An 11,061-nucleotide genomic window follows, 5' to 3' on the forward strand; every position below is an offset into this window, starting at 1 on the left:
TAATTAAATGGTATCAGTCTTTTTTAATACTGCTTTAGTAACGATAAACCTATTTTATAGAAAGCCAAAGTCCAAATGTACGAAACCAACTTTAACTTAACCATCATAATTAAATGATATTAGTCTTTTTAAAAAAATACTTTTTAGTAACGTTAGGCCTATTTTATTGAACGGCAAAGTTCAAATGTATGAAGCCGACTTTAATTAATATAATTAAACGGTATCAGCCTTTTTAATACTGCTTTAGTAACGATAAACCTATTTTATAGAAAGCCAAATTCCAAATGTAAGAAACCAACTTTAACTTAATCATTATAATTAAATGGTATTAGTCTTTTTTAAATACTGCTTTAGCAACCTTAGGCCTATTTTATTAAATGCCAAAGTCCAAATATATGAAGCCAACTTTAACTTAATCATTCATTATAATTAAATGGTATTAGTCTTTTTAAAAATACATTAACGTTAAGCCTATTTTATTGAACGGCAAAGTCCAAATGTACGAAACCAACTTTATTTTAATCATTATAAGTAAACAGTATTAGTCTTTTTTTAAATACTTTTTAGTAACGTTAGGCCTATTTTATTGAACGCCAAAGTCCAAATGTATGAAGCCAACTTAACTTTAATCAATATTATTAAACGGTATTAGTCTTTTATAAATACTGCTTTATTAACGTTAAACCTATTTTATTGAATTCCAAAGTCCAAATGTGCGAAACCAACTTTAACTTAATCATTTTTAAATGGTATTAGTCTTTTTTAAAATACTGCTTTAGTAAGGTTAGGCCTATTTTATTGAATGCCAAAGTCCAAATGTGTGATTATAAAATCAACTTTACCTTAAAAAAAAAAAAAAGTTTCAGCGATTTTTAATCTCAGAATTTTGTAATACGAACTTGCAATTCTGACTTTATTTTGGGAATTGCAAAATTGCGAGTTTTTAAGTCAGAATTGCGACAAATAAACTCATAATTCTGAGTTATAAAGTCCGAATTCTAAGAAAAAAAGACATAATTGTCTGATATGAAGTCAAAATTCCGAAAAAAGTCGCTATTCAGAGTTATGAAGTCAGAATTACTAAATGGAGTGTACAAATACAAAAGTACAAATGTATATTCCTATGCATATTATTAGCTCTATAAATATTGAATTTTTTTTATTAATGATAAGAAACAGGATTCATTTCACAAGTATTTTATTTATTTCAAGATCACTGTAATGAAATGTTACATATGTAAACAGAAGGTTCTTAAAAATTATACCTACATTTCTATGAACGCATCCATTGTAGCAGGTATTATCTGTTTATACATGAAAGTCAATGCATTAAAAGGTTGTGCAATGAGCCATTTTACATAAACCATTGTTAAAATGTCCTCACACTTTGTTTGCTTACACAAATATGTAATGTTTATATCAATAATTTAAGCTAAATTACAATAAGGTGGCAAAGTGTGGATGGTTACACACAACACAAGGAATGTGCAGATACACAGTAAAAAAAGGCAAGAGGAAAATAGAAATGACAATTAGTTCAGCGCATGAAATGTCTATTTACATTAATATACAAAAACGCTTAATATTCAAATCACAGAGTGTACGGTTACAATATAAAGCATGTGTATGCACAATCAGTAACTGTAGGAAACATTAAAGAAACAGTACACCTAAAAAATGAACATCTCCTCAACATTTACTCACTTTCATGAACTTCTTTCTTCTGTTGAACGCACAGGCAGATATACTGAAGAGTGTTTGCAAAAATCACCTATTGACTTCAATAGTAGGAATAAAAAATACCACGGTAGTCAATGGCTGTTTTTTTCCCCAGCACTCATTCATTCATTCATTTTCTTTTCAGCTTAGTCCCTTTATTGATCTGGGGTCGCCACAGCGGAATGAACCGCCAACTTATCCAGCATATGGTTTTTACGCAGTGGATGCCATTCCAGCTGCAACCCATCACTGGGAAACATCCATACACAATACACATACACAACAAACAATTTAGCTTTCCCAATTCACCTAAACAACATGTATTTGGACTTGTGGGGGAAAACGGAGCACTCATTGGGAGAACATGCAAACTCCATACAGAAATGTCAACTGATCCAACCGGTGCTTGAACCAGCGACCTTCTTGTTGTGAGGCGACCCACTGCGCCACCATGCTGCCCCTATTCCAGCACTCTTTAGAAAATTTTCCTTTGCATTTAACAGAAAAAAAAGAAACTCAGGATGAGTAAATAATGACCGAACTTTAATTTTTGGGTGAACTATCCCTTTAACAATCAGAAAAATGACTTCTTCATAACCCTTGTGTGCTGTTGGGGTGTATTTATCCACTCTGGGGTGATTTTGAGACTTCGTTTGGCCACAACTTTCCCTGTGTTTCATTCATTTTCTTGTCGGCTTAGTCCCTTTATTAATCCAGGGTCGCCACAGGAGAATGAACCGCCAACTTATCCAGCAAGTTGCCCTTCCAGCTGCAACCCATCTCAGGGAAACATCCACATACACTCATTCACACACATACACTACGGACAATTTAGCCTACCCAATTCACCTGTACCGCATGTCTTTGCGGAGGAACCCGGAGAAAACCCACGCGAACGCAGGGAGAACATGCTAACTCCACACAGAAACGTCATCTAAGCTGAGACTCGAACCAGCGACCCAGAGGCGACAGCACTACCTACTGCGCCACTGCTTCGCCCTTTCCTGTGTTTCAGAAATTGAAATGAGTTTCGGTGACATCTTATTTTGAAAAAACACTCCGGACAAATTTACAACACTTTGGTTAGGTTGGGGGCTGTTTTTACCCCATTGACTTCCATTTTGATCACATTTTTTGATTGCAAAGCATTGACACCATATAATCATGCATTCTGGATTGTTGCTGGTTTTATTTTGACTTTCTCAGACATACTGAATCAAGGTGAGTGTGAAAAGGTCTTATACTCACCTTGATATGTCTCAGAAAATCTAAATAAGTCGCTGAGCTCTCAGAACATAGTAAACACAGTAAGTGTATTTCTGCACACACACTATAAGCTGCTGTTTTACTCCACAGAACTTCATATAAAAGCTATAAACTCTTTTGCGCAGGCATATCTAAAGGGTTAATGTTGCCGACTGATGATCAGCAGTAAAAATGACACATCTGTTCTCTTCCCATCAGGGAAAACCACCAACAATTAAGAATGCATGATTATATCCTGTCAAGGCTTTGCGATTTATAAATGTGATTATAATGGAAGTCAACGGGGCAAAAACAGCCCCCAACATAACGAAAGGGGAGTCAATCTGAACAATACACAAGGGTTAATGATCTTTTTATGTGTCGGTGGTTTAATGCACAAGTTCCAGCTGGTTGGATGCGAAAGGTAAGACTCCGCTGACGTAATAAGCGATGCCGAGCGAGAGCAGAGCGATGACGAGGAGCAGCAGGAGCACTCGCCAGAAACCAAGATCTTCCACAAACTCCTGCCAGGTGGTTTTGAAGCTGGACAACACGCCGTCGCTGTGGTGCAGGTGTGGGTTCAGGAGAGAGTGGCTCTCCATGGCACTGCAAACACAACATCAGTAATCAGCATTTCTGGACAATGAGCAATTCCAGCGTTATGGATGTGACATTGGCTGTAAAGTGCATATGACAAAGTCTAATGCACATGGCACCAAAGCATTAAGAGCTTTTCCAAATCCAATTTTGCAATTTTAAGGACAGAAAAAGATGCTCTGCGCCCGGTGCATGGTCTAACAGGGTTGTGCTTATTCTCCTAATGAGTTCTGGGTGTGTTTTGAGCATAACGTGTATTAGGCAAATCAGAGTTTCATCTCACATTCCCTTTAAGAGTCAGTTGGGTCGCTCCATGGTGCATTTGCTATTTACATGGCGAGTTTGTAAGAGTAAAAACTGCTTCACTAGCGAGAAAACACTTAAACAGAGCATCTGCAGCGCGAGGATAAAGAACGAGCCTCCTCCATTCAGCCTCTTTTTTTTTCTCTTTACTTTTACTCTTTACTCCTTTACTCTGGTGGAGTAAGGAAATTTGGATATAATCGTATCTAAATACTTTATTAAAATATTTCAAAACTCCTCCGTTGTTTATTGATTTGTTTAATAAGTTTTTTTTTAGGTTTTCACCTTTATTGGATAGAAAAGTAGAGAGAATTGACAGGAAAGCATGGGGAGCAGAGAAAAGGGAAGGATCGGCATAGTACCACGAGGCGGAATCGAACTTGGGTCGCCGAGAGCACTGGAGTGCATGTGTGGACACCCTAACCACTACACCACTGACTCCGACATTTTCAGAAAACATCTAAAATGTTTTTTTTTTTTTTTTTTTTTAAATATAAGTTAAAAATGGCTTAAGTATTGTATGTACCCAAACTGTTCTAGATTTTGTTTGCATTATATTGGTTTATTTATTTAATGTGATTTTATTACATCCGATTTAAATTATTTCAATATAGCTTAGGCCAGGGGTTTTCAAAGTCTAAGACAGTGGGCCTCCCTTTTGACACAACTTATCCATTGGCGCCCCCCTCCTCCCAAACACGCACACACACACACACACACACACACACACACACACACACACACACACACACACATATATATGTGTGTGTGTGTGTGTGTGTGTGTGTGTGTGTGTGTGTGTATATATATATATATATATATATATATATATATACACACACACACACACACACACACATATACAGTATATATAATGACACAAACAGATGTCAGACTGTTAACTCACTTTTGTTAATTCACTTTTCATCATTTGCATGAAAGTGCAATTATTTACAGAGTAATAACAAGTATTTTAATATAACGTTTTTAAAACTAGGATGATGGTTCAATATGAATAGAACAGATCCAAGAACTGTTCATCTCAGTCAAAACAGTTGAAGTTTAGCGGGTCTTATGCTGTCATTAGCCAAAATATCTTGACAAACCACACTTAAAGGTCGTGGTTCATCAGCTGGTCCTGTCCACGTAAATCCTAAACTCAAATACTGATCATCATATCGTCGTCTTTTGGGTTTAAGCCCTGAACTTGAAGGCTTTGAATCGGGGGGTCTCAGAAACCGATCCATTGCAAACACGTGCACACATAGGGCTCAACCTGTGCAGTGCACATGCCCTTTTTAGTCCTGGATAGAAAGTGCCCTTCCAAAATGATCAAAAGTGCCTCCGCGACGCGGCACACCCTTCGGTCCCGCCCTTCAGTAGGCGCGCGACAACACCGATCTTGAGCACGCGCGCGACAACACAGCTGATCAGAACGCGCGCAACAGACAAACAAAGCTGTCAAAGCTGTGCTTGTAAACGCGCACGTTTCATGCACAAATACACCTTTTTAACCTGACAAAAACTGACAACTTTTCCTTGTTGCGGTGTCTTTAATATGATGTAAAGATTATTATGCGTAATTGAAACATCAAGGAGGACGCAGCAAAGAAATACCACTTATAAATTAAAACTACTTTAATTATTATTTTATTCAGCAGCCTTACATTTAAAAGAGAAACATGAGGGCGATCTTAAGCAAAAAGACCGCTAGCCTATAAGGTGTTTTATGGAATAGCCTTTCTTAAACTGACCAGCTATACGTTTTCTTTCTCTTATTTAGTTATTTGTTTGACGCATGTACTCTTGTGTGATCGAAAAAGTAATGTAATGGCGGCACGCCATCTCTACCAGACTCCTTTCACTCCGCCCCAAAGCCCTATCCGGCCCTCTTTGGCCCAAAGTATTCGGAAGCCGAAAAAGGCCGGCTCCTGGCCCCGAGGAAGCCCCGCTATGGCCCGATCAGGCCCCGGAAGTGACAGTGAAAACCCAACTGGCCATGGCTCGCTCACTTTAGGCGCGATAGTGGTAATGCAGCTAATGGTCCCAAACTGGATCCTGAAAGGCCACAGCTCTGCAGATTTTATCTCCAACTCATACCTGCGTAATAGTCCCTAGTAGTCTTGAACACCTTGATTGGTTGGATCAGCTGTGTTTGATAAGGGTTGGAGCAAAACTGTGCAGAGCTGCAACCCTTGAGGACTTGACTTTGAGACCCATGCTTTAAGTCAGGGGTCTCAAACTCGCGGCCCGCGGGCCATTTGCGGCCCTCAGTGCAATATTTTGTGGCCCGCGCCGACCGCTGCACACTGACAGAATCAGCGGAGCGGGGAGAGAGAGCGCTCCCCGCTCCGCTGATTCTATCCGTACACAGCAGTCACTGGCATTCCCCGCCCTCCGTGCAAACAAAGGGGCGGGGATGCCGGTGACGTCACCACACACCCCGCCCCTTTGTTAGATGCTGTGACGGGCGGGAAGTGTTAGGAGGGAACTCGCGCTGGCCAGAACCAAGGTAAGCTGTTCCCGCCCCTGCCTGCCACTTAGCTACCTATCTACAACCTGCCACCTACCTAGCTACAGCCTGCATCTTATATATATTATAGGTAGATACAGACTGGTACAGACTGATGTGACTGGAGTGGGGTGGGGGTGTTTTATTTATACATATATACGCCTTTTTTTTTAGGTGAGGGAATGGAAGTTTTGAGTGAGTTCCCCCACTTTTTTCCCTAGGACTTCAATAAGTCAAAGTACAGGTCTAGACTTAATGATGATCATCTTCAAGCCATACTGAGGGTCTCAACTGCTTCCGCTCTAAAGCCAAATGTGGTTCAGATTTGTGAGAAGAAGCGCTGTCAAGTCTCTGGCAGCAAGGAGTAGGCAAAAGATGCCATGTTCAGAAGAACTGTTCATAATCTTCACTCAATGTTCAGGACACTTCATGTTCAGAAGAAATAATTAAAACTGTTAATAATGACATTTGAGGACTTTTTTTTTTGTGAAATCCCTTATGCGGCCCAGCCTCACCCAGACTTTGCCTCCTGCGGCCCCCAGGTAAATTGAGCTTGAGACCCCTGCTTAAAGTAATGTCTCAGAGCAGGGGTGTCCAAACTCGGTCCTGGAGGGCCGGTGTCCTGCAGATTTTAGCTCCAAGCTAGCCAAGGTGTGTCTGATTGGGGTTGGAACTGAACTTTGCAGAACACCGGCCCTCCAGGACCGAGTTTGGACACCTCTGTCTTCGAGTGTACAGACTACAGTGTTGACTATAAAAGCAGGCGATGCTGTGATCTGACCTCTCATTCTCAGCCATGTGCATCTTCTCCAGACTGGAGTGTGAGCTGCGGTTGAAGCCCTTCACCTCCTGCTCCTCCAGACCCTCCAGCAGATGAAGAGCATCTTTATTCACGCCGCGTCTCTTGGCCAGAACCAGAGGAGTGGCTCCGTTGTGATTACTGTTCAGATCAGAAATACAGACATGAAGCACTCAATAAGCCTGCCACCATAAGTAATTTGTTTTGATTTATTATGGCGTTAAGCGATATTTATTGTTATTTTAAAGAAGTTGATGTACTTCCAACTGAAGTAGGGGACTAATCCACTACTGAGTAGGGGACAGGGCTTTTTTTTTTTTTTTTTTGCATATAATTTCCCGGTAGCAAATTAACGGTAAGAGGAGCAAGGCTGAGAATATTGTGGATAAACTGTAATAGTTATCAGGTAAATGTAACAAAATCCCAATTTCTTCAGCTATCAGTAAAATCTCACACTGACCAGATGTCAATCTTGAGGCCGTTGGACACCAGGAACTGGATGGTGTCCACATGTCCGCACATGTGCAGAGCCGTGTTTCCCTGCGAGTCGGTGGCCAGCAGATCAGCACCAAACTTATGGAGAAGAGAGCAGATCTCCACGTTCCCCCGAGCGGCAGCCAGATGCAGGCCGGTGCGTCCGCGGCAGTCTCTCATGTTCGGGTCAAACCCAGACTCCAGGAGGCGTTTGGTGTGAGCCAGATCCCCATCGATGCAGGCCTGCAGCAGCGGCACTGTAGCCTGCAGGGAGTCGTTGACGAACACGTACGACATCTGTGGAAAAGATCACACTGACTTCACAAGCTCCTACAAACTCTTTTGCTGGGGGTTTTTGTCTTCTTTTTTTAGATACTTTTATAGTTTCAAAACATTAGAAGACACTGTCTTTATTGATTTTAGTAGCTTTTAACATGTACTACAGAAATTAAAACCAAACATGCAAGGAAAAAAAAAAGTAAAATAAAAAATAGGAAAAAAAATTAACAAAAAATTAAGTTAAATATATATATATATATATATATATATATATATATATATATATATATATATATTTATATATATATATAATATTTTTTTATAATTAGAGTTTTTTTTTTTTTACTTAATTTTTTGTTAATTTTTTTCCCTATTTTTTATTATTTTACTTTTTTTTTTCCTTGCATGTTTGGTTTTAATTTCTGTAGTAAATGTTAAAAGCTACTAAAATCAATAAAGACAGTGTCTCCTAAAGTTTTGAAATATACTCATATATACTTATATATATATATAATAGGGATGCTCCAATCAGGATTTTTGCTGCAGATACAGAGCACTGATTCCTTGTCATGATGATCGGCTGATACTTCTGATGCTTCAAGCTTTATAATGCATTAAGCTCATGTTTAAGTATCATACCAAACTGGGGATCTTGCCTTACCTTAGAGCAGCGTTTCTCAAACTTTTTTCACCAAGTACCACCTCAGAAAAAAAAAAAATGTCTCTCCAAGTATTACCATAATGACCAGTATTGAAATAAAGTAGCATAGTAGGCCAAATTAAGCAGCTACAGCATTGCACAGTTCAAAAACGAGGAAGTCATATTCATATTTACACAAGTTTTGATCAATATTAAAATATATATTGCATGTGCATATGACATATTTGTTAAACTTTTTGAAACCTAAACATTAACTTGTATGTAGATTGCTAGGGAGCCTGTTTTTCTCAGAGGATGTCAAGCTGACAAAACATTGCTGCACTCTCATACAAGTTTTGTTCGAGTACTGATCGTGTCACTAACTGATTATCGGCCGATACAGATTTCTGAATGAACGATCTGAGATCCTTAATATATATATATATATATATATATATATATATATATATATATATATATATATATATATATATATATATATATATATATATACACACACACACACATACATTTATTTATATATACAGGCCCGGATTGGCTAATCGGGAGAACCGGGAGAATTCCCGGTGGGCCGGTCTGTTTTTTGGCCACGAGGGCCGGTGTCCCTAGCTGCTTGCACTCTCAGCAGTTGCACTTTTTTTCATTTATTTGTTTATTTGACCACAACCTCACTCTTTTTATTCAATATTTTGCCGCAGCTCTGCTCTTTTTATTTATTTTCTCGCAGCCCCGTGAGCAAAATGCAGCCCGCTTGTTAATGATCATCATTTATATGCGGGCTGCACCCCATTCCACCTCAAACAGCGGCACCTTAGTGAATAAATATTAATGAATATTACACCTGCTCCATGAAAATCAGATGATTCACTACATTAATAAATCTGACATAACTTTATCAGAAAAAAGTAGGGTAAAAAAAAAAGTAGACATCAATAGCAGCAGTTAACTGTGCAGTACTTAACAGCGCCATCGTGGTCTAGTGGTTATCACGTTACATTATTAGGACGCTGCCGATCCGAGTTGAACCTCACCAGAATATAATATAATTTTTTTAATTTTCAGTGTTAAGACATAAAATACTATTTGGGTTACTTATGTAGGGGTACACTTTTTTTTTTGACAGTGACGACTATTACAAAGGACTGGATATCTATAAAGAATTAATGTTCTCATATTGATGAAAAACATTTGAAGTTCTAAAGCAGCTGTGTCCTTGAAAAAGATGTGGTAGTGTCATTTGAAACTGAATTGGAAATCACCTTATGTGAATAAAGTCAGTCGTGAACTGAGGTGGGCCGGTCTAAGGCTTGAACTCCAGAGCTAAAAAGGAGTCCCACTCCGGCCCTCTATATATATATATATATATATATATATATATATATATATATATATATATAAAACTAAATGCATATACTTACAAATTCAATAAAAAGGTACATCATAAAACAACAACAGCATAGCAATAGCAGGTGATACAAGTTTTACAGATAAAGAATTTGTATCAGCTTCCTTCAGAAATCCCACAAAGGCATATTTTTTAAAAACTTTTCAGGTTTTCTCTGGATTATATAAGTAAATTTTTCGAAAGCCAAACAATAAAACAATTCCTGCAACATTACACTTGACAAAACATTTTAGAAACTAGTATTAGTGAGAACTAGTAGTTATTTTTTAATGAGGTAAAGTTGGTTTTACATTCACACATTCGTTTAGTGACAACTTGTGACACGCTCAAAATATTGTTTACCGTGGTGCTTTTTATACTAGCACTAATTAATGTATTATTACTAATTATTAGGATAATTCCATGCAAGTATGACTTGAAAACAACATTAGCACTATTTGTTTGACTGTGTGAATATATAACCAACTTTACTTTATTTTTATTTTTTTACCCTATTCACTTGCAGTGTTGTTGTGGAAATGTGTATTTTTATTAACATAACCATTTGCCTCACCCAAGAACCACTGACACAGTTAAATGTGTGAAAAAGATGCCAGACAACAACACCTAAAGTAACTTACACGATTTATCCTGAAATCTCTACATGACTAAGTACATATAACGTTTATTGCACGCTTTAAAGTTTACTTCTCAATAACAAACATAATTTAGATTACATTGCGGTGATTTAATAACTAAACTTCACGAATGAATAATAGCTAACAGACTAGCATTGTCCAGCTAACAACAGAACAAAATAAACAAAACACGCGACCGTAACAAAAACAGCATCTAATGCATTGTTTTAAATATGTAAATGATGTTAATGTATACCTCAGAGTGCTCCCTCGACGGAATCTTAAAAAAATTCGCAGTTTTTTTCCCAGCCTCTGTTGTGGAAAATAGAAATAGAATGACGTAAACAGATGTAGGGCCAATCACAAAAGACTACAAGCCCCAGGGTATGTTATTGACCCACTTCCGCGTCTCGCATCTGGGAAATGTAGTGATTATATCGCTGTGGACTA

The 11,061-nt window shown here is 38.2% G+C and overlaps 1 protein-coding gene across 1 annotated transcript; it reads right to left on the reverse strand.

Annotated features, from left to right (window-relative positions):
• Positions 1-1,181: 1,181 nt before the first annotated feature.
• On the reverse strand, positions 1,182-10,975 carry ankrd46a (ankyrin repeat domain 46a). The gene is made up of 4 exons (XM_002666073.7): positions 10,868-10,975; positions 7,636-7,946; positions 7,158-7,316; positions 1,182-3,570 (listed from the first exon to the last, which is right to left on the reverse strand). The coding sequence occupies exons 2-4, from the start codon at positions 7,944-7,946 to the stop codon at positions 3,354-3,356; spliced, it is 687 nt and encodes a 228-aa protein (XP_002666119.1). The 5' UTR covers positions 10,868-10,975; the 3' UTR covers positions 1,182-3,353.
• Positions 10,976-11,061: the final 86 nt, after the last annotated feature.

The sequence above is a fragment of the Danio rerio genome, chromosome 21 (genome assembly GCF_049306965.1).
Source record: "Danio rerio strain Tuebingen ecotype United States chromosome 21, GRCz12tu, whole genome shotgun sequence".
Classification (NCBI taxonomy): Eukaryota; Metazoa; Chordata; class Actinopteri; order Cypriniformes; family Danionidae; genus Danio; species Danio rerio.

What these genes read in the sequence shown, in the direction of transcription:
- ankrd46a (XM_002666073.7), bottom strand. Translation starts at nt 7,946, where the DNA reads ATGTCGTACGTGTTCGTCAACGACTCCCTGCAGGCTACAGTGCCGCTG. An exon ending in GGCCTCAAGATTGACATCTG is followed by an intron (nt 7,317 to 7,635) that starts GTCAGTGTGAGA and finishes TGATCTGAACAG; the next exon opens with TAATCACAACGGAGCCACTC. An exon ending in CACATGGCTGAGAATGAGAG is followed by an intron (nt 3,571 to 7,157) that starts GTCAGATCACAG and finishes TTGTGTTTGCAG; the next exon opens with TGCCATGGAGAGCCACTCTC.